The sequence below is a fragment of the Phyllostomus hastatus genome, unplaced genomic scaffold (genome assembly GCF_019186645.2).
Source record: "Phyllostomus hastatus isolate PE091 unplaced genomic scaffold, TTU_PhHast_1.1 phas_contig_41, whole genome shotgun sequence".
Lineage (NCBI taxonomy): Eukaryota > Metazoa > Chordata > Mammalia > Chiroptera > Phyllostomidae > Phyllostomus > Phyllostomus hastatus.
The window spans coordinates 7,240,656-7,264,677 of record NW_025333876.1 but is presented as its reverse complement, the minus strand read 5'-3'; the positions used below and the strand labels follow the sequence as shown (position 1 = coordinate 7,264,677).

Here is a 24,022-nt window from a genome sequence, read left to right as displayed (position 1 = left end):
AATATTGCTACCCAGCTTTTTATTTTTCCTGCTTGTTTGCATGGAATATTTGTTTCCAACCCTTCACTTTCAGTCTGTGTAGGTCTTTTGTTCTGAGGTGGGTCTCCTGTAGGCAGCATATGTGTGAATCATGCTTTCTTATCCATTCAGCTTTTCTTTGTCTTTTGATTGGAGCATTTAGTCCATTTACATTTAAGGTTATTATAGATAGGTACTTATTCATTGCCATATTTTCATATCTCTCTCTCAGTGTTCCTCTCTCTTTCACTGTTTTTCTTCCTCTTCTTAAAGCAGACACTTTAACATCTCTTGCAGAGCTGGTGTAAGAGGTATATTCTTTAAGGCTTCTTTTGTCCAGGAAGCTCCTTATTAAGCCTTTCATTTTAATTGAGAGCCTTGCTGGATAAAGTAGTCTTTATTGCAGGACCTTGGTTTTCATTACTTGGAATATTTCTTGCCATTCTCTTCTGGCTTGGAGGGTTTCCATGAAGAAGTCAGCTCCTAGTCTTATTGGGCCTCCCTTGTATGTTACTTCCTATTTCTCCCTTGCTGCCTTTAAGATTTTCTCTTTGTCTTGCAATTTTGACATTTTAATTATAATATGTCTTGAAGTGGGTCTCTCTGTGTTCCTCTTGATTGGGACTCTCTGTGTTTCCTGGATTTGTGTGACTTTTTCTCTCATGAAATTAGGGAAGTTTTCCATCACTACTTTTTCAAACAGGTTTTCTATACCTTGATGTTCTTCTCATATTGGTATCCCTAATATACGGATATTGTTATGATTCATATTTCCTGCATTTCCCTTAACCCCTCTTCATTCTTTCTGAGTCACTTTTCCTTTTCTTGGTCTTTTTGAGTGTTTTTTTCTACCTTGTCATTCATCTTGCTGAACTGATCCTCTGCTTCATGTAGCCTGGTTTTGATTCCTTCTACTGTATTTTTCAGTTCAGAAATTGTATTCTTCATTTCCTCTTGGCCCTTGTTGATAGTTTCTGCTTCCTTTTTCATATTGATATAGTTTGCAGTGAGTTCATTGTAGTTTCCCTCTGGTTTTTGGTAATTCTCAGTGAGCTCATTGAACTTTCTGATAATCATTGCTTTGAACTCAATATTTGATAGTTGAGTTGCCTCTGTTTCATTTAGCATTCTTTCTGAGGCTTCCTCTTTTCCTTTCATTGGGGGTTGTTTCTTTGTCTTCCCATTATTTGTGAGACTCTTCCTGTTAGCCTCTGCTTCTTAAATTCATCTGTTCTGACTCCCTGCGTTTATGGTGTGAACTTCTATGATACAAGGCCTGTGAGATTCAGCAGTGCAGTCTCCTTGATCTCCTGAGCTCACTTCTCTTGGGCCGCTGTTTATGTTGGCTCTCTGTATGTCTTTGGGTTTTGATTGTTGTTTGGTCTTTCTTTGGTGGGTCCTTCCCTCCAGCTGGTTACCTTAGGGTCACTCTGTCCACCACATCTTGTATTCTGTTGTGCATGTGTGGACAGGTCATGTTGAAGCTGGTTCTTTTTTCTGTTTGTGGTTTTGAGGCTTCTCACTTGCTCTTGTTCAGTTGTTTGTTCTGGGTAATTTCTCCACCATTTAGTTGTAGTTCCAGATCGGACCTGGGTTGAGGTTAGCGTGGCCTCCACTCCTTGCTTCACCTTCTTCCGTTGTTATCTGTTGGTGGTTCCTTTGTTGGTGGGTTTCCTCTTCCAGCAGGTATACTGGTGGGAGCTTCCAGCAGCTCCCACCTACTCTTTTTTGTGATCAGTTGGAGGGGGAAGGCAAAATGGTTTAAGAGAGCTGTAGTGTATTCTATGTTTTTCAAAGTACCAACCCATAGAGAAGAGGTAGGAGATCCTTTGGACATGTATAGTGTTAACCATGATATTTTACCCACCTAGCCACTTTTTAGAAAGGGTGGAAAAAAGATAAGACTTTTGTTAGAGGGGGCAAGGATTGTGAGTTGGATCTAGAAAGCAGTGAGCTTGTGGGAGGTCAGATTATGAGGTAAAGTGAGAGTAAAGGATAGAAAATAGGTGTGGCGTGTGAGAGAATAGAGTTAACCCCAACAGTAATAAAGTTTAGGAAACAATGAAGTGAGCTAAGATCCAGGAGAAGTGCTGTGTGGTATTTGCAAGTGTGTGGAACAGCAATTATTTACAATAGTAATGGAGCAACAATCATATGACAGAATCTACATGATCTGAATAACAAGAATAGGAAGAACAGAACCTAGAGTAGTGTGTTACTGGAACACAAGTGAAGTGAAAGACAAGAAATTAACAATACACTATGAAAGAGAGAACAAGGGAAACCAGTCAGACAATGCAATTTAACAAACCAAGTGAAGAAGACTGAACAGAAAGAGAGAAATAAAAGATGTAAAAATCATGAAAAAATAACATTACAAATATACAATAACTTGCAAGTTTTCTGGAATAGCAAAGTGAACTTTGTCTCACTGTCTCAGTTGTTGGGATGACCCCTCTTTGGGTCTAACCCTGGTCCTTTCACTGCTCCAGGTTTTATTGTCTCACTTGTGGGACTTAAAAAAAATTTTTTTAAATAATAAAATAAAAAAGAAAGAAGAAGGAATAAAAAAGAAAGAAAGGAAGAAGGAAGAAAGGAATAAAAAAGAAAGAAGGAAAGAAAAGAAGAAGGAATTGAACATTTTTTTAAAAAAAAGCCTTCTGTTGGCTTTAAACCTGGTCAGGCCAGTTCTTTTGGTCTTCCTGGCTACAGCAGGCTGAGGGGTGATTGGTTTCACTTTTCTCCCTTCCTGAGCCATACTCTTCACAGTTTCCCAGCCTCCAGCCCATTGGAGGTGGGGGCGGTGGCATCAGGCACCTTCCTCCAGGGCTGCAGCCATGAGCACAGCCACTGCCGAGGCAGGGGTGCAGGAGGCGGAGGCTGCTGCTGAGGGAGAATTCCCTAAACAGCCACTGAGTGCCTCTTTTTTTTCTTTTTCTTTTTGAAAAATTCCTTCTATTCAAGCCTGCCTCTCCAAACAAGTGCCTGGCCTCTTGCACAGCTCAACTCTCCAACCAGACCAGGGACTATCTGGGTCAGGGTCTGTCACTGCCCAACTATTACCAGCCTGCGTCCAGTCTCAGTGGGTGCACACCACCCTTCTGTGTTTGCCACTTCATCCTTATTCCCCCGCTGTAACTTCAAGCATCCAGGTCCCTCCTGGTGCTGCTCAAACCTTGTTTGGCAGGGGAAGGAGCTGTTGACCTGGCTTTCTCCCTAGAATCCTGTGGCAGAGCAGTGGGCTCCGGGCCTGGGGCTGCAGCTGCCCTGGTCCGGGGGAACATTATTGTCCTGAAGCACTCTCCTTACCACCTGATTTTTCAATGTCCTCTACAATTTTTGGTCTCCAATCTTCATATATGCTGGGGTACTGTTGGCTGTTCACTCTGTTCCTCAGAAGATTGGCTGGGTGTTTCACCCGTGCACAGGGGCAAGTGGACTCCTCTCCCACCTATCTCACTGCCATCTTCTTAACTGTGTAACCAGGAGTGGCCTTTCTAAAAAGGACTAAAACAAAAAAACATTTTAAAAATTTAATTTCCACCCTGGCTGGCATAGCTCAGTGGATTGAGCGAGGGCTTGCCAACCAAAGTGTCACAGGTTCGATTCCCAGCCAGGGTACATTCCTGGGTTGCAGGCCATAACCACCAGCAACTGAACATTGATGTTTCTCTCTCTCTCTCTATCTCTATCTATCTCTATCTCTATCTCTATCTCCCTCCCTTCCCTCTCTAAAAATAAATAAATTTTTAAAAATCTTTAAAAAAATTAATTTCCTCTCATAATACAAAATTCAAAAAGTGGATGTTTATATAATAAAAAGGCAGACATCTCCTTTTCTCACCTTCCCAGAGATAAATGAGTTGTCTGAATGCTGTAAGTCCAGTAGTAACTGCATATAACCTTGAGCAGGGGAGAAACACAGTCAGTATTGGCCTTAAACATTGTCCAGCTGAGCACTGGGGGCCTTGGGCCAGAAAGAGGCTGAGCCCAGGGACAGGAGAAATAACCAGAGGCCCAGGGCTGCTCAAGACAGTGATGAGAAACAGGCCATAGCCTAGGTCATTTTCATGGCACCTGGAATACCTTCTGTGGGGTTACTTTGAAATGTATTTTTCTTTTCGTTACATGCTATTTATTTGTATTTAAAAAAATTTTTTAAAGATTTTATTTATTTATTTTTAGAGAGGGAAGGGAGGGGGGAGAGAGAGAGAGAGAGAGAGAGAGAGAGAGAGAGAGAGAGAGAGAGAGAGGGAGAGAGGGAGAGAAACATCAATGTGCGGTTGCTGGGAGTCATGGCCTGCAACCCAGGCATGTACCCTGACTGGGAATCGAACCTGCGACACTTTGGTTCACAGCCCACGCTCAATTCACTGAGCTACACCAGCCAGGGCTATTTGTATTTTAATTGGTATATTTATTCTTATCCAGTTTTGTTGAGGTATGATTGACAAATAAGAACTCTATGTATTTAGGTTGTAGAATGTGTTTTTTAAAGGTATGCAAAGTGATGATTTAATATAAGTATACACTGTAAAATGACTATCACCATCAAGTTAATTAACAATTCCATGTCTTATATAGTTAACTTTTTTTTCTTATGGTGAGAACACAAAATCTATGCTCTTAGCCAAATTCAAATATATAGTACAGTATTATTAATTATAATACCATGCTGTACATTATAGCTATAGAAGTTATTCATGTTATAAATGAAAGTTTATACCCTTTGACCAGCATCTTCCCATTTCCCTCAGTCCCTGGAAACTACCATTCTATTCTCTGGTTCTATGAATTCTACATTTTTAGATTCCACATATAAGGAAGTCATACAGTATTTCTGTGTCTGGCTCACTTCACTTAGCATAATATCCTTTAAATAGCACCTGTGAATTATGAGACTATAATAAAAGTTCTTTTTCATAGTAAATATTATAATACATCCTTTTCTTTTTAGGGGGTTGCTTTTGCCCAAAGTAGTTGAAGATCATGGAGTAAAAAGAACAGACATTGGAAATCTTGGGAGTGGAATATATTTCAGCGATTCAATCAGGTTAGTATTATATCCTTAATCATGTTACTCACACCCGTTACCAAGGAATAATTGATGAATGCTTGCTATATATTTTCCTCTGTCTTTTTTTGGTGAGGGATTTCTCACCCAAGAACAGATAACTCATTTCTTTATCAAACTAAAAAGCTTCTGCACAGCAAGGGAAACCACCAACAAAACAAAAAGGCAACCAACTGAATGGAAGAAGATATATTCAAACAACAGTTTGGACAAGGGCTTAGTATTCAATATATATATAAAGAACACATACAACTTAACACCAAAAAACAAACAATCCAATTAAAAATTGGGCAGAGGACTTTTTAGACACTTCTCCCAAAAAGACATACAAATGGCCAATAGATACATGAAAAGATGCTCAACATCACTAGCTATTAGGAAAATGCCAATCAAAATTACAATGAGATACTACCTCACATCTGTTAGGATGTCCACTATCAACAAGACAAGTACCATTATCTTCTTTCTGTCCAGAAAGTATCCAGCCACGTACTATGAAAAATAGAGATATTTATTGAAGAAGATACAAGATACAAGAAACATTATATACAGGACAACAACGCCTCAGTGCCCTTCAAAGTTGTCACCTTGGGGCCTCACACAGTTCTCCCAATTGCCATTAGATACCCCATCATATTTTCCTGAATCTTATCACAGTCTGAAATCTCTTCCCTTTCAACAGTGATTTTAGTTTTAGGAAATACCAGAGGATTCAAGGCACTAAATATGGGCTGTAGGAGGGCTGAGTCACCTGAGTGATTTAATGTTTCACCAAAAAACTCTGCACAAGACGCGATACATGAGCGGACACATTGTTGTAATGAAGCTGCCATAGCTGTGGCCTTCTGAATCATCCAAATAGTTTCCATGGAGGAATGTCAAGTTTAACACAAAATTTGATGCAGATATGTAGCTCTACTCATTCAGTCATTTTGAATGCAGTGGCCACACAGTACACATGCTCACCCAGTGGCATCTACTGCCCCCACTGACTAGTACAGTAAAGTTGTCATTGTTCAGGCATGTGCATTCCAGTCCACTGTCTTTGGCTACCAAGTTACATTGATGTTGCACAAACCATTCTTGTTATATTAAAAATGGTTGGACTTTTTCTGGACAGACCTCATAGAGTGGAATATCACTCAGCCAGAATAGACAAAATACTGCCACTTGCAACAACATGGGTTAATCTTGAGAATATCATACTAAGTGAAATAAGCCAGGCCAAAAATGTTAAAAATGATATGATTCCATATGTGGGGTATAAAACTGAAAGAAACAAATGAACAAACAAGACAAACAAAAACTCATAAATACAGACAATAGTATGGAGGTTACCAGAGGGAAAGGGAGGTAGAAGAGGTAAGAGGGAGTAAAAGGGGAATAAATGGTGATGGAAAGAGACTTGATTTGGGGTGGTGAATGCACAATACAATATACAGATGATGTATTATAGAACTGTACACTTGAAACCTATGTAATTTTATTAACCAATGCCACTGCAATAATTTAATTAAAAACTCATGAAAAATTTTTAAAAAAAGAAACAGGTGACCGAAAGCAGCCACTTTCCCCAGTATACTATAGAAGTGTCTTTTGTGCTAGACAGTAGGAAAACTATATTTGAAATTTTCTTGGTGATTTTACTACCCTAAGAGCTTATACATATATGTACCAATTAATTCTTAAACATCCTCCTGATTATCCCATTGTTATCCCCTTATCACATGTAAGAACACTGCAGTGAGGGTACCTTGTCCAAAGTCACATAGCATTTTGTGTTTCGCTAGACACAGTAATTTTAACTTCTATAGCACATGACCTCTCTTCTAAGCAATTTATTTTATATGAATGCTATATGCCTGGAATAATATTTCATCTTTAATACCTCATTAATAGTTAAATCTGTCCTCTTAATAACCACAATCTATGTGCGCCTGCCCTGTGGTAGGTAAGCCTAAGTGCTTCATGTACATTGTCATAAACCTCACAGCTGGTATTATCCCATCATTTTATGGAAAGGAAATAGAATCATAGAGATTAAGTAACTTGACTAAGGTCACCAAATTAATTAAAGGTAGAACCTGAGACAAAGGATAATTATTCAGGATATTTAATTATCCTGAAATAATTATCTAAGCTATGTAAAAATGTTCTACAAATCAGTAAGAAAAAGATAAACAACCCAATAAGCAAATGGGCAGAAAATATGAATAAGAACCTAACAGAAGAACATGTATGGAAATAACATTTGAAGATAAGTAATCAAGAAACTGAAAAGTAAACCATAATGCTACCATTTTTTATACTTATCACATTGACCAAAAAAATAGTTTAACATCTTGAGGTGTTGGTAAGACTCTAGAATAATCTGAACTCCCAAAGACTGCTAGTAAGAAGACTATAATTGATAAACCTTCTTGATAAAAGTTTTCTCATTATTTGGTATAATTGAAGAAAAGAGTTGATGGCATGACCCAGGAATCCTGTAGGTTGGCCTATGAACCAGAAAGCATGCTTCCCAACTGGGCTGCACATTGGAATCACTGGGGGAATTCCACTGGTGCAAACACAATGGCTCTGATTTCACCCCAGAGCAGTTAAATCAGGATCTCTAGGGGTGAGACCTGGGTATCAATAGTTTTTAAGCTCCTGGATGATTGTAATATGCAGCTCAGGTCAAGAATCACTACCCTAGAAAAACTCTAGACCAGGAGGCATGTATGGGAGTGGCTAAGATCACTACTAACAAAACTGTAGAAGTAATGCACACATCCAATGACAATGCAATGAATTGATACATTTTAGTGTGGTCCTTCATGGAGTCCTACATAACATTTATGTACTTACTTACTTACTTACTTTTTAATCATTACATCCTCACCCGAGGATATGTTTTGTTGACTTTAGAGAGAGGAAGAGAGAGAGAGAAAGAGAAAAAGAAAGAGAAACATTGATCAGTTGCCTCCTATACATCCCCAACCAGGAAATGAATCTATAACCTTTTTCTGTATGGGACAAGGCTCCAACTAAGCGACCCATCCAGGGCCCTACATAGCACTTTTAACAGGTGATCTTACAGCTGCACATGTTAAATGGATGAGCCTGGCAACATAACACAGAGCAAAAAAGACCATATGATTCTATATATATGAAAAGTTCAAAAACAAGCAAAACTACATTTTATATTGTCAAGGGACACATACCTATGTGTCAGTACTATGAAAGAAAGAAAATGATATGTACAAAAATTAAGATAGTGATTAGATCACCTATGGATGGCAGAGGAGGTGATACCAACAGAAATATTGATGATATTCTATTCTTAAACTAGGTCTAGGTAGTTATATGGGTGTCTTACTATAATTATTTAAACAACATTTATATTGCAAATGCTCTTTTTAAAAAGGAATTTATTTTATTATTATATTTTACTGATTATACTATTACAGTTGTCCTGATTTTTTCCCCTTCACCTACCTCCAGACAGTGCCCCCTACTCCCTTAAGTAATCCCCCCACCATTGTTCATGTCCATGGGTCATGTGTATAAGTTCTTTTGCTACTTCATTTCCAACACTATACTTCGCATCCCCATGGCTATTCTATAACTACCTATTTGTACTTCTTAATCCCTCACCTCTTCACCCATTCTTCCCCTCTGCCCTCCCATCTGGCAACCTTCTGGTAACTAACTTTTTTTCTCTTGCTTTTAAGAGTCTCTATCTTTAACTTTTGGTCTTTTAATAATGATGTGTCTTGAAATGGGCCTCTTTGTATCCATCAAAATTGGGACTTTCTGTGCTTCCTGGACTTGTATGTCTATTGCCTTCACCAAATTAGGGAAGTATTCTTCCTCTATTTTTTTCAGACAGATTTCCAGTTTCTTGCTTTTTCTCTTCTTCTGGAACTCCTATGATGTGAATGTTGGACCTCTTGAAGTTGTCCCAGAGACTGTTTCTACTACCCTCATTTTATGGATTCTTTTGTCTTCTTGTTGTTCTGATTGGTTACTTTTGCTTCCTTATGTTCCAAATCATTGATTTGATTCTTGGCTTCATCCACTCTACTGTTGTTTCCCTATAAATTGTCCTATATTTCAGTTAGTGTATCCTCTGTTTCTTACTGGGTCTTTTTTAAGCTACTGAGGTCCTCACTAAGTTCCTTGAGCATCCTTATAATGAGTCTTTTGAACTCTGCATCTGATAGATCGCTTATCTCCATTTCGTTTAGCTCTTTTTCTGGAGTTTTGATCTGTTCTTTTATTTGGGTCATGTTTCTTTGTCTCCTCATTTTGGCAGCCTCCCTGTGTTTCTTTCTATGTATTAGGTAGAGCAGCTTTGACTCTGTGTCATGGTAGTGTGGCCTAATGTAGTAGGTGTCCTATAGGGCCAGTGGCACAGCCTCCCCTATTACCCAAGCTAGGTACTCAGGGTGTTCCCTTTGTGTGTGCTGAGTATACCCTCCCCTTGTAGTTGAGCCTTGGTTGCTGTCGGCAGACCAATGGGAGGAATTTACCCAGGGCAGGCAGCTGCAAGGATTGGCTCTGATCACTTACCACCAACCTCCACTCTCCATGGAGGATCAGCTGTGCATGGGCAGGGTGATGGTGCTTCGATGTGGTATATAGCTGTCCAATGGGTGCACTGGTGCTGGGGTTTCCCACGTGGTGCAGGCCAAGGTCAGCCCCTCACCTATGTTTTGCCCAGTGCACCCTGCGTGAGGTGTAAAGCAATCTGAGTTGGCTGCTGCTTGTGCTGGGCTTGGAAATTCCCAGGTGAAGCCAAGCTGTGACTCTAATCTGGCTGCTGCTAATGCTCACTGAAGCCAACTATTGCTTGTTTGATAGGATTTAGGAACCAAGACTAGTCATTCTTATGGAAAAGCAGCTTGGGTGGGCCCATAAATTGAGTAGGGCAAAGCCTCTGGGGCTCTCAACAGGGGTTAAACAGTGTTTACCAGGTTGATGGAGTCTCAGATATGGGTCAAGCTTGTCGGCTCTGTGAAGGGAGGGTTTACCAAAGGGACAATGGCCTCTGCTCTCCTTGACACCAGACACTTCAGTTCCTCCCTGTATACCACTGGTGCCTTTCAAGCTGCTACCTTAGCGCTGGAGCTCAGAGGAAGTGAGTCAGAGTAGGTGAGTCTGTGTGTGTATGTGTGTGTGTGTTGTTTAAGAGGAACTGCTTGGGACTCCAGAAATTCCTTCCCCCAATTCAATCCCCACTGGTTTTTGCATCCAGAAGTTGTGAGAACTTATCTTCCTGGCACTGGAATCCCAGGCTGGGGAGTCTGGTGTGGGGCTGGGACTCCTTGCTCCTGAGATACCCTCCCAAATTTTTATTCACGTGGGTGTTGGGACCAGCCCATTCTGCATCTGAACACCTTTTACCAGTCTGGATGGATGTGGTTTCTTTAATTTCATAGTTGTTAGACTTCTATTCAGCTCAATTTCTGGTGTTCCTAAGTGATGGTTGTTCAATATTTAGTTGTAAGTTTGATGTGGTTGAGCAAAGAGGCAAGCCATGTCTGCATATGCTGCCATCTTGATCAGAAGCCAAAAATTTTTATTTATTGATTTTAAAGAGAGAGGGGTAGGGAGAGAGAGAGGAAAAAAACCATTGATTTGTTGTTCCACTTATTTATACATTCACTAGTTGACTCTTGTATGTACCCTGACTGGGGATAAAACTTACAATCTTGGCAAATGGGACAGTGCTCTAACCAACTGAGCTACCCAGCCAGGGCTACAAATGTTCTTTCATGTATAAAATATTTCAACGTGAAAATTCTAAGATATTTAAATCTTTTTTTAAAAAATCATTGAATCACTTATCACTTCTTCACCTTTTAGCTAAGATCAAGTGTAGTATCTGTTCTTATGAGTTAAAAAAATCATTTGTGCCCTGGCTGGCATAGCTCAGTGGATTGAGTGTGGGCTGCAAACCAAAGCATCGATTCCCAATCAGGGCACATGCCTGGGTTGCAGGCCATGGCCCCCAGCAACCACACATTGATGTTTCTCTCTCTCTCTCTCTCTCTCTCCCTCCCTTCCCTCTCTAAAAATAAATAAATAAAATCTTTAAAAAAGTCATTTGCATTCAGTTGAATTTAACCAAATTGCAGTCCTACATCACTTTCAACAGAGTGGTTTTGGAGAAGGAGTGTGAATAGGACCAGACTGCAGTGGACTGAAAAGTGGTCAGCAAACAAGTATGAAAACTTGACAGATAATATGCCAAAAATATGAAACTAGACCACCTTCTTAAAATTTTTATTTTTTAAAAAAATAAAAGAAATTTGATAAAAAAAATTAACTGGCATTTGGTTGAATTTAACCAAGTTGAAGTAAGTCCTTCATGATTCCCAACAGAGTAGTTTCAATGAAGAAGTGTGAGTAGAACCAAACTGCAGTAGACTGAAAAGCAGCCACTGATTCCATGAATGGTTTTGAGAAAGGGAAGACACAGAGGGAACAGAAGAGAGGGTCTAGGCAGCAAACTCAAGGTCCAGGTTCCATGGGAAGGAGTTAGCATGTTTGTAGTTATGGAAAAAGAGCCCACAGGAAGGAGAGGTGTATGGGAGGAATGGGAGAAATTGATTTTTTTTTTTTTTTACAGTGCAAGTCTTAGAGCAGGGGTATCAAACTCATTTTCATCAAGGGCCGCATCAGCCTCTCGGTTTCCTTCAAAAGGATGAATGTAATTTTAGGACTGTATAAATGTAATTATTCCTTAACTAGGATCAAGGAGCTCTACATTCAGCTCTTTGAAAGGAAATGAGAAGCTAATATGGCCCCCCATGAAAATGAGTTTGACACCCTTGTCTTAGAGGGTATGGAACAAATGGTCATCAGGCGACATTATTACATTTTTGTCTTGATCTCTGAAAAAATAAAGGTATGTTCCCAAAATGTTCCCAAAGGTGTCCCAACCTGTGTTCCTCATAATAAGGTTACTTATTAAAGGTACTGATTCCTGAGGAAAGTTACAATAAAATCACTTGGGTGTCATTTGAAATTTTTGTTTTTCCATTTGGAATCAGAAGGTTAATGTGAATATAGCACTCTTCTTTCCTGTCTTACTTGGTATTTAAAGTTCTTTCTGAGCTTCAGCGCATAGAATTAATCTACTTTTTCTTTTTTTAATTAATTAATTTATTCTTTAAAGATTTTATTTATTTATTTTTAGAGAGGGAAGGGAGGGAGAGAGAGAGAAAAAAAAACATCGATGTGCGGTTGCTGGAGGCCGTGGCCTGCAACCCAGGCATGTGCCCTGACTGGGAATTGAACCTTCGATGCTTTGGTTCACAGCCTGCACTCAATCCACTGAGCTATGCCAGCCAGGGCTACTTTTTCTTAATAATGTGGGTTTTTGTGCTTCTCTTAAACTCTCTCTGGTGTTTATTAAACAGAAATGCATATGTTTTAGTAGCTAGTAAAGATTTGGGGTACAGTGGAATTCTCTCTTTGGGCATATAGTACTTTCAACACCACCTAGCACAAAAGAAAAGCAATCTATGTTTCTGCTTCATCAAATTTGTATTTTATAACATATTTTATTGATTATGCTATTGCAGTTGTCCCAATTTTTCCTTGTTTGCCCTCCTCTACCCAGTACCCCACATTCCCTCCAGCAATACCCTCCTGCTTAGTTCCTGCCCATGGGTCATGGATTCAAGTTCTTTGGTAACTCTATTTCCTATACTATTTGTAACATCCCTGTATATTCTGTACCTACCAATCTGTACTTCTTAATCCCTGTACATTTTTACCCACTCTACCCCTTCCCTCTCTCAACTGATATTCCTCCAAATGATCTCTGTATCCGTGATTCGGTTTCTGTTCTGCTTGTTTGCTTAGTTTTTAAAAAAGATTTAATTGTTGAGGCACTGGCTGCTGTGGCTCAGTGGATTGAGCACTGGCCTGCAAACTGAAGGATCACCAGTTTGATTGCAAGTCAGGACACATGCCTGGGTTTGGGGCTAGGTCCCAAGTATAGGCCACACAAGAGGCAACCACACACTGATGTTTTTCTCCCTCTTTCTCCCTCCCTTCCCCTCTGTCTAAAAAATAAATAAATGGAATCTTTTTTTAAAAAAACACTTAATTGTTGATAGTTGTGAATTTATTGCCATTTTATTGCTCAATGTTTTGATCTTCTTTTTCTTAAATAGTGTTTCTTCCATTTCAAATAATAATGGCTTGGTGATGATGAACTCCTTTAGCTTTACATTGTGTGGGAAGCACTTTATCTGCCCTTCCATTCTAAATGATAGCTTTGCTGAACAGAGTAATCTAGGTTGTAGGTCCTTGCTTTTCATCACTTTGAATACTTCTTGCCAACCCCTTCTTGCCTGCAAGACTTCTTTTGAGAAATCTGCTGACAGTCTTATGGGAATTCCTTCATAGATAACTGCCTGCTTCTCTTTCTTTAAAAAAAATGATTTTATTCATTAATTTTAGAGAGAGGAGAAGGGAAGGAGAGAGGGAAACATGTATCAATGTATGGTTGCCTCTTACACACCCCCTACTGGGGACTTGACCAGCAACCTATGTTTGTATGTCTGAAGCTGTCCCAGCGGCTCCTTAGCCTATCCTTGTTTATTTGGATTGTTTTTTCTTCTTGTTTTTCTGATTGAATGTTTTTATCTTTCTTATGTTCCAAATCATTGAACTGATTCTCAGCTTCATCTATCCCACTGTTGGTTCCCTGTAAATTTTTTTTTATTTCATTTAGTGTAACCTTCATTTTTACCTGGGTTTTTTTTATCCCGTTGAAATACCCAATGAGTTCCTTGAGCACCCTAATAACCACTGTGGGGTTTTTTAATCTTTTTTTTATTGATGTTCGAATACAGTTGTCTCCATTTTTCCACCACCACCTTCCCCTGCCCTACTCATGCTAACCTCCCACCCTCAATCCCATGCCCCCTTGGCTCTGTCCATGGGTCCCTCATTCATGTCCATTTACATCCCCTTCCCTTCTTTCCCATGTTATTTCCCTCTCCCCTCCTCTCAGATTACTGTCAGTTTGTTGTCAATTTCAATGTCTCTGGCTATATTCTGCTTGCCAGTTTGTTTTGTTAATTAGGATCCACTCATAGGTGAGATCATATGGTATTTGTCTTTCACTGCCTGGCTTACTTCACTGAGCATAATACTTTCCAGTTCCATCCATGTTGTCATGAAGGGTAGGAGCTCCTTCTTTCTTTCTGCTGGGTACTATTCCACTGTGTAAGTGTACAATAGCTTTTAATCCACTCATTTACTGGTGGGCACCTAGGGTGCTTCTAGCACTTGGCTATTGTAAATTGTGCTGCTATGAACATTGGAGTACATAAGTTCTTTTGAATTAGTGTTTCAGGATTCTTAGGGTATAAACCAAGCAGTGGAATTGCTGGGTCAAAAGGCAGTTCTATTTTTAGGAAATTCCTTACTTTTTTTCCACAGAGGCTGAGCTAGTTTGCATTCCCACCAACAGTGCACTAGAGTTCCCTTTTCTCCACAACACAACATCTCTCCAACACTTGTTTGTTGATTTCTTTATGATGGCCATTCTGACTGGTGTGAAGTGGTATCTCATTGTGGTTTCAGTTTGCATCTCTCTGATAGATAGTGATGCTGAGCATCCTTTCATATGTCTCTGGGCCCTCTGTATGTTCTCCTTGGAGAAATGTCTGTTCAGGTCCTTTGCCCGTTTTTTAATTGGATTGTTTGTCTTCCTGGTGTGGAGTCGTGTGAGTTCTTTATATATTTTGGAGATCAAACCCTTGTCCCAGATATCATTGGCAAATATATTATCCTATACAGTTGACTCTTTTTTCATTTTGCTAATGTTTTAATTGGCCATGCAGAAGCTTTTTGTTTTGATGAAGTCCATTTGTTTATTCTTTCCTTTATATCCCTTGCTCTAGGGGACATATTGGTGAAAATATTGCTGCATGGAATATCTGAGATTTTCCTGCCTATCTTCTCCTCTGGAACTTTTATTGCATCATGACTTATATTTAAGTCTTTTATCCACCTTGAATTTATTTCTGCGCATGGTATAAGTTGGTGATCAAGTTTCATTTTTTTGCATGTAGCTGTCTTGGTTTCCCAACACCACTTGTTCAAGAGTCTATTTTTGCTCCATTTTATGCTTCTTCCCCCTTTGACAAATATTAATTGACCCTAGAATCTTGGGTTTATTTCTGGGCTTTGTATTCTGTCCCATTGACTTGTGTGTCTGTTCTTATGCTAATACCACATTGTTTTGATTACCAAAGCCTTGTAATATAGTTTGATGTTAGGTATGGTGATCCTACCTACTTTGGTCTTTCTCAAAATTGCTGTGGCTATTCGGGGTCTTTTATGGTTCCATATAAATTTTTGAAGTGTTCTATATCTGTGAAATATGTCACTGGTATTTCAATAGGGATTGTGTTGAATCTATAAATTCCTTACGGTAATGTAGACATTTTGATGATGTTAATTCTTCCAATCCATGAACATGGTACATGCTTCCATTTGTTTATGTCTTCCTTAATTTGTTCCTTCAGTGTTGTGTGGTTTTCTGAGTACACGTCTTTTACCTCCTTGGTTAGGTTTATTCTGAGATATTTTATTTTCCTTGTTGCTATAGCAGATAGGACTTTTTTTCCTAATTTCTGTTATTTCATTGTTGGTGTATAAAAATACCTTTGATTTCTGAATATTGACTTTGTATCCTGCTGTTTTGCCAAATTCATTTATTAGGTCAAGGAGTTTTTGGGTGGAGTCTATAGTGTTTTCTATGTACACTGTCATGTCATCTCCAAACAATGACAGTTTTACTTTCCTTTCCAGTTTGGATGTCTTTTATTTCTTCTTGTTGTCCAATTGCTGTGGCTAGGATTTCCAACACTATATTGAATAGAAGTGGTGAAAGCAGACACCCTTGTCTTGTTCCTGATCTTAGTGGAAAAGATTTTAGTTTTGCCCATTGAGTATGATGTTGGCTGTAGGTCTCTCATATATGGCCTTTATTATATTGAGGTATGCTCCCTCTGTTCCCACTTTGCTGAGTGTTTTTCTCATAAATGGGTGCTGTACCTTATCAAATGCTTTTCTGACATCTATTGGTATGATCATGTGGGTTTTGTGTTTCCTTTTGTTTATGTGATGTATTATGTTTAATGATTTGTGAATATTGTACAATTCTTGCATCCCTGGGATGAATTCCCCTTGATCATGGTGTATGATTTTTTAACATTTTTTAAATTTTAATTGTTGTTCAAGTACAGTTTTCTGTCTTTTACTCACTTCCCAGCCCCCCCGTGCTCCGCACCTCCCTCCCATTTCCACCCCCCGCCCCCAGTTTTTGTCCATGTGTTCTTTATACTTGTTCCTGTAAACCCTTCCCCTTTCCCCTGAAATTCCCTCCCCTCTCTGCTCTGGTCATTTTCAGCCTGTTCTCTATTTCATTGTCTTTGATTATATTTTGCTTGTTTGTTTGTTTGTTTTGTTGTTTAGGTGAGATCATATGGTATTTGTCTGTCACCACCTGGTTTATTTCACTTAGCATAATGCTTTCTGGTTCCGTACATGCTGTTGCAAAGGGTAGGAACTCCTTCTTTCTTTCTGCTGCATAGAATTCCATTGTGTAAATGTACCATAGTTTTTTGATCCACTCATTTACTGATGGGCACCTAGGTTGCTTCCAATACTTGGCTCTTGTAAATTGTGCTCCTATGAACATTGGAGTACATAAGTTCTTTTGGATTGGTGTTTCAGGGTTCTTAGGATATAATCCTAGCAGTGGAATTGCTGGGTCAAAAGGCAGATCCATGTTTAGTTTTCTGAAAAAATTCCATATTGTTTTCCATAGTGGTTGTACCAGTCTGCAATCCCACCAAAAGTACACTAGTGTCCCCCTTTCTCCACAACCTCTCTAACACTTGTTATTTGTTGCTTTGTTTATGATGGTGATTCTGACCAGTGTAAAGTGGTATCTCATTGTGGTTTTAATTTCCATCTCTCTGATAGCTAGCAATATTGAGCATCTTTTCATGTGTCTCTGGATCTGTGTGTCCTCCTTGCAGAAGTGTCTGTTCAAGTCCTATGCCCATTTTTAAATTGGGTTCCTTGTCTTCTTAGAGTGTAGTCGTGTAAGTTCTTTGTATATTTTGGAGATTAAACCCTTGTCTGAGGTATCATCGGCAAATATGTTTTCCCATACAGTTGGTTCTCTTTTTACTTTAATACTGTTTTCTTTAGCCGTGCAGAAGCTTTTCATTTTGATGAGATCCCATTTGTTTATTCTTGCCTTTATATCCCTTGCTCTAGGGGACATATCAGTGGAAATACTGCATGAAATATCTGAGATTTTCCTGCCTATGATCTCCTTCAGGACTTTAATGATGTCATGGCTTATATTTAAGTCTTTTATCCACCTTGAATTAATTTTTTTGTATGGTGTAAGTTGGTTCTTGAGTTTCATTTTTTTTTTTCATGTAGCTGTCTAGTTCTCCCAACACCATTTGTTGAAGAGGCTATTTTTACTCCATTTTATGTTGTTGCCCCCTTTGTCAAATATTTATTGACCGTAGAGACTTGGGTTTATTTCTGGGCCCTCTGTTCTGTTCCACTGGTCCATGTGCCTGTTTTTGTGCCAGTACTAGACTGTTTTGATTACAGTGGCCTTGTAATAGAGTTTGGTATCAGGTATCCCTCCTACTTTGCTCTTGTTTCTCAAAATTGCAGCAGCTATTCAGGGCCATTTATGGTTCCATATAAATTTTTGAAGTGTTTGTTCTATGTCTGTGAAATATGCCATTGGTACTTTAATAGGTATTGCATTAAATGTGTAGATTGCTTTGGGAAGTATGGACATTTTGATGATGTTAATTCTTCCGATCCATGAACATGGTATATGTTTCCATTTGTTTGTGTCTTCCTTGATTTCTTTCTTCAGTGTTCTGTAGTTTTCTGCATACAGGTCTTTTATCTCCTTGGTTAGGTTTATTCCTAGGTATTTTATTTTTCTTGTTGTTATATCGAATGGGATTTTTTTCTTGATTTCTGCTTCTGCTGTTTCATTGTTGGTATACAAAAATGCCTTTGATTCCTGGATATTGACTTTGTATCCTGCTGTTTTGCCAAATTCATTTATTAAGGTGAGCAGTTTTTTCGTGGAGTCTATAGGATTTTCTATGTACACTATCATGTCATCTGCAAACAGTGACAGTTTTGTTTCCTTCTTTCCAATTTGTATGCCTTTTATGTTCTTTTCTTGACTGATCACTGCGACTACCACTTCCAATACTATATTGAATAGAAGTGGTGAAAGTGGACAACCTTGTCTTGTTCCCGATCTTAGTGGAAAAGATTTTAGTTTTTGCCCATTGAGTATGATGCTGGCTGTAGGTCCCTCATATATGACCATTATTATGTTGAGGAATACTCCCTCTATTCCCACTTTGCTGAGTGTTTCTATCATAAATGGGTGCTGTACCTTATCAAATGCTTTTTTGCATCTATTGATATGATCATGTGATTTTTGTCTTTGCTTTTGTTTATGTGATGTATAATGTTTATTGATTTGTGAATATTGAGCCATCCTCGTATCCGTGGGATGAATCCCACTTGGTCATGGTGTATAATCTTTTTAACATATTGCTGGATGTGGTTTGACAATATTTTTGTTGAGGATTTTAGCATCTATGTTGTTCAGTGATACTGGCTCATAGTTCTCTTTCTTTGTTATGTCTTTTTCTGTTTTGGGGATCAGGGTGATGCTGGCTTCATAAAAAGAGTTTGGGATTCTTCCCTCTTCTTGGATTTTTTTTTAATAATCTGTGAAGGATAGGGGTTAGCTGTTCCTTAAATGCTTTGTAAAATTCTCCTTTGAAACTGTCTGGCCCAGGACTTTTGTGTCCTGGGAGTTTTTTGATTACTGCTTTGATTTTGTCAGCTGTTATTGGTCTGTTCAGGCTTTCTGCTTCTTCATTCTGTTTTGGAAGATTATATTTTTCCAGAAATTTATCCACTTCACCATGGTTTTCAAATTTCTTGTTATATAGTTGTTTGTAGTAATTTCTGTCAGTCCTTTGTATTTCTGTGGTGTCAGTTGTAATCTCTCCTCTTTCATGTCTGATTGTGTTTATTTGGGTCCTCTCTGTTTTTTTTTTCTTCATGAATCTGCTTAAAGGCTTAGCGATTTTGTTTATCTTTCCAAAGAACCAGCTCCTGGATTTATTTATCTTTAGAATTGTTCCTTTAGTCTCTTATGTTGTTTAATTCTGCTCTGATCTTGGTCATTTCCTTCCTTCTACTTGCTCTGGGCTGTCTTTGTTGTTGTTGCTTGAGTTCTTGTAGATGTAGGATTAGGTTGTTTATTTGAAATGTTTCTACCTTTTTCATTCATGCCTGTATCACTATGAACTTCCCTCTCAGGGCTGCCTTTGCTATGTCCCATAAGTTTTAGATTATTGTGAGTTCATTTCCATTTGTTTCCAGAAACTTTTTGATTTTTTCCTTGATCTCAGTCTTAACCCATTCATTATTTAATAGCATGCTATTCAATCTTCATGAGTTTGAGTATTTTTGAGTTTTTTCTTTGGGGTTGGTTTCTAGTTTCAGGCCCTTGTGGTCTAAGAACATGCTTTCTATAGTTTCAACTTTCTTGAATTTGTTGAGGCTTGTTTTGTGTCCTATCATGTGGTCTATCTTTGAGAATGTTCCATGTGCATTTGAAAAGAATGTGTATTTTGCTTCTTTGGGATGAAAGATTATATATATGTAATCAAAGGCAGCCCTGAGAGGGAAGTTCATAGTGATACAGGCCTGAATAAAAAAGGTAGAAACATTTTAAATATATATATATTAAGTTAAGTCCATTCTATCTAACACATCATTCAGTTCCACAATGTCCTTGTTGATATTTGTTTGGAAGATCTATCTATTTTTGAACAGTGGGGTGTTAAAATCTCCTAGTGTAAGTGTGTTGCTGTTATATCTTTCTTGAGTCCCTCCAAAATCTTCCTTATGTATTTGGGTACTCCTATGTTGGGTGCATATATGTTTATAATGTTTATATGTTCTTGGTGGTTTCTTCCCTTGAGTATTATGAAGTGCCCTTCTGGGTCTCTTTTTATGGCCTTTGTTTTGAAGTCTATTTTGTGAGACATAAATATTGCTGCCCAGCTTTTTCTTTTTATTATTTTTAGAGATGGAAGGGAGGGAGAAAGAGAGAGAGAGAGAGAAACATCAATGTTCGGTTGCTGGGGACCATGGCCTGCAACCCAGGCATGTGCCCTTACTGGGAACCGAACCTGCCACACTTTGGTTTGCAGCCTGCGCTCAATCCACTGAGCTATGCCAGCCAGGGCCCCAGCTTTTTTTTTTTCCTGCTTGTTTGCATGGAATATTTTTTTCCAGCCCTTCACTTTCAGTCTGTGTTCTGAGGTGGGTCTCTTGTAGGCAGCACATGTGTGTGTCATGCTTTCTTATCCATTCAGCTATTCTATGTCTTTTGATTGGAGCATTTAATTTATTTACATTTAAGGTTATTGTAGATAACCTGAATATACTTATCCATTTCCATTTTACTCCCTCTGTACCTTTGTTCCTTTCTCTCTCACTGTTTTTCTTCCTCTTCTTAAAGCAGTCCCTTTAGCATCTCTTGCAGGGATGGTTTGGAGGAGGTATGTTCTTTGAGCCTTCTCTTTTCTTGGAAACTCCTTATCTGGTTTTCCATTTTAATTGAGAGCCGTGCTGTATAGAGTAGTTTTGGTTGCAGGCCTTTCTTTTTTATTACTTGAAATATTTTTTGCTATTCCCTTCTGGTTTATAATGTTTCTTTGAGAAGTCAGCTGCTAGCATTATCAGGGTTGCCTTATATGTTACTTCCTGTTTCTCTCTTGCTGCCTTTAAGATTCTCACTTTTAATTTGAATTTTGCCATTTTAATTATGATATGTCTTGGAGTGGACCTCTTTGGGTTCCTCTTAATTTGGTCTGTCTGTGATTCCTGGACTTACGTGACTTTTCTTTCATCAAATTAGGGATGTTTTCCGTCATTACTTTTTTAAACAGGTTTTCCATCCCTTGCTCCTCTTCTTCTCCTTCTGGTATCCCTGTTATACAGATATTATTCCGTTCATGTTGTCCTGTATTTCCTTTATCCCCTCTTCATTCTTTTTCAGTCTTTTTTCTTTATCTTGCTCTTTTAGGAGGTTTTTTCTACTTTGTCCTCCAGCTCACTCATTTGATCCTCTCCTTCATTGAGCCTGCTTTTGAATCATTCTGCATTAATTCAGAAATTATATTCTTCATTTCTTCTTGTCCCTTGTTGATTGTTTTTATGTTCTTTTTTTATGCTAATATAGTTTGTAGTAAGTTCCTCATAATTTCCCTGTAGTTTTTGGTAGTTTGCACTGAGTTCATTGAGCTTCCTGATAACTATTGGTTTGAACTCAATATCTGATAGTTGAATTGCCTCTATTTCATTTAGCATTCTTTCTCAGGAGTCCTCCTTTCCCTTAGATTGGGGGTTGTTCCTTTGTCTTTCCACTGTTTGTGATACTCTTTTTGTTTGCTTCTGTTTTTTAAATTGATCTGTTTTTACTTTCTGACTTTGTGGTGTGAACTTCTATGGTAGGAGGCCTGTGAGATACAGTGGTGCAGTCTCCTTGATCACCTCAACTTGATGTTGTTGGGATGTCCTTTATGCCTTTTATGCTGTAATTGGGTTTTGATTATTGTTGGGTCATTCTTTTGTGGGTCCTTCCCTGCCACTGGTTGACTGGAGTTCACTTTTCCCACCACGTCTTGTGTGCTGTTGTGCATGAGCTGCCTGAACAAAACCACAGAGCCCAAGAAACAAATCCACACCCACAAATATATCTCCCTCCCACAATCCCATTATTAAAAGCAAATGAACCAGTATTAATAATGGTGTAATGAGATTAAGACTATTATAAGAAAAGAGAGTGGGCATGGGATGACCTACTGAAAGAGAAATGATTTTGTGAGGGAGGAGCACTAGTAAGAGTTGGGAGTTAGAACAATGGATGGAGAGAAGGTAAAGTTTACCTCATGAATAAAGAAAGAGAATGAAGAGTGTCAGAAGAGAAGTGTATAATATTAGGTTCAAACAGGAATCAAAATAGTATAAAATAAAACAAAGTGAGAGAGAGAAAGAAAAAGGAAGAAAAATATTAAATAATTGATAAAAACATAGGCGCTAAATTGGAGAGAAAGATCCACTGGAGAACTATCAACAACAAATGAGCCGAAATTAATATATGTGCTATGGGAATAAGAGGATAAAAAGGAAACAAAGAAAAGTGCAAGAGGTGTGTAGAGGAATGGGAAGTGATTTTGTAATGATAGAGGGAGAGGGAATACTAACAGTAAGGAACAAAAGGTAGACTAAGTGAGGGAAAAATTAAAATTTGGGATGTAAAGGAAAACAAAGGAGAATAAGGAAAAATAAAAGGGCAGGATGAAAGAGAAATAAAAGAAAGACAAAAAGAAAAATAACAGGGTAAGATGGCATAATTAAAATCTGAGTAAAAACAAAAAAAGATGGGAGAGGTTTCCATTAAAATTTGTTATTTGAAATACAGAATTAGTGAAGCTCTATAAATAACCTTGTAAAAGCAATGCAACAACAACTACCCTACCCACAACCAAGTAGCAATGTTTGTTACAGGTATAGAGAGAACATGGGTTTTTTAGTAGCTGGGCAAAAGGATGTGAAATGACCCTTGACAAGAGAATTCATTTTGAGTGTCTGGACAGGAGAGAAATAGTGAGAGTGTAGAATGGAAACAAGTTGTAGCTAGAGAGAAAACCAAATTTGAAATGAGAATATTGCAAGGAAAGAGGAAGGTAAGATGGGCTAAGAGAAGGGAGGGGCAAAATATGTGAATTAAAATGCACAATAGTATAAAATCTAGTGACTTATTATATACCAAGTCAGTGGATAAGAAATGAATGTTATAAAGCTATGCAGGAAAGAAAATATCGCAAATCATGAAGAAGACCACAGTGGCTTTCGTATTGGTAGCCTTTTGTATTTACCACTGTTTTTTTCTTTCTGGATCTCCCTCTGGTGATGTCAGATGTTGACCCCATCTGACCTTAGGCAGCCTGTTCAATACTTCCAATGAACTGCTGTCACTGACTGTCTCCTCCAATTGTTAACCTGGTCCCTCTGCACTCAGCAATCAGGTTTAAGCACCACAGGGTTGGCCAAATCCCTCCTGGGGTGCGGGCTATTGTTTCCCCTTGGGTAGCTGCTGCTTGGAGGGGAGTGGTCTGCCTGAGCAGGATGGTTGTTGTGTATGGGGGTTGGCTTAGCACCAGATCCCAGATCCTGGTGGCTACTTTCTCAATTTGCTTCCCAAAGCCTCCATTCCCAGTGTCTCTTCAAGTTTCTCTAGTTCACTCTGCCCGACATTTTCCAGTGATGTACTGTCTCTGGCTGTTGCCTTTGGTTGTTTATCTGGTCAACTCAGCAATCAGGCTTAAGCACTAAAGGGCCAGGGCAGAGACCCTCCTGGGGTCGGGGATATTATATCCCCTCAGGCTACTGCCCCTCAGAGGGGCGTGGTCTGCCTGAGCACAAAGGCTGCTGCCTCCTGGGGGATGACTTGGCACCAGCACCCCTGCAGCTACTCTCAGTTCTCTCCCCAAGACTTCTGTACCCAGTTTCTCCTCAGGTTTCTCCAGGTCACTCTGCCCCTAACTTTGCCTGAGCCCTAGGTAAATAGCTACAAATGAAAATTTGTATGTTGGCCCTTTTAAACAGCCCTTGTGTCTTCAACTGTTTGTCCCTGGCAGAGAGCAATCCTGCTGCTTTTTCCACTGGTTGTTATCTGTGTACTTTTGGGGCTCTGGTGTTCTAGGCTGGGAAACCTAGCTTATGGTTTAGACCCCAATCTTTGGGGGGGTCCAACTGGCC

General features: G+C 39.0%; 1 protein-coding gene and 1 pseudogene across 1 annotated transcript in view; both read left to right on the top strand.

The window, feature by feature from the left end:
* The window catches only part of PARP4 (poly(ADP-ribose) polymerase family member 4), a 124,276-nt gene that overhangs the window by 35,336 nt on the left and 64,918 nt on the right, over positions 1-24,022 (top strand). Inside the window, exon 12 of the mRNA XM_045844759.1 lies at positions 4,976-5,071. Within this exon, the coding sequence (XP_045700715.1) occupies positions 4,976-5,071 (96 nt within the window). The remainder of the gene's footprint in view (positions 1-4,975; positions 5,072-24,022) is intronic.
* Positions 10,926-11,042, top strand: LOC123822805 (annotated as a pseudogene).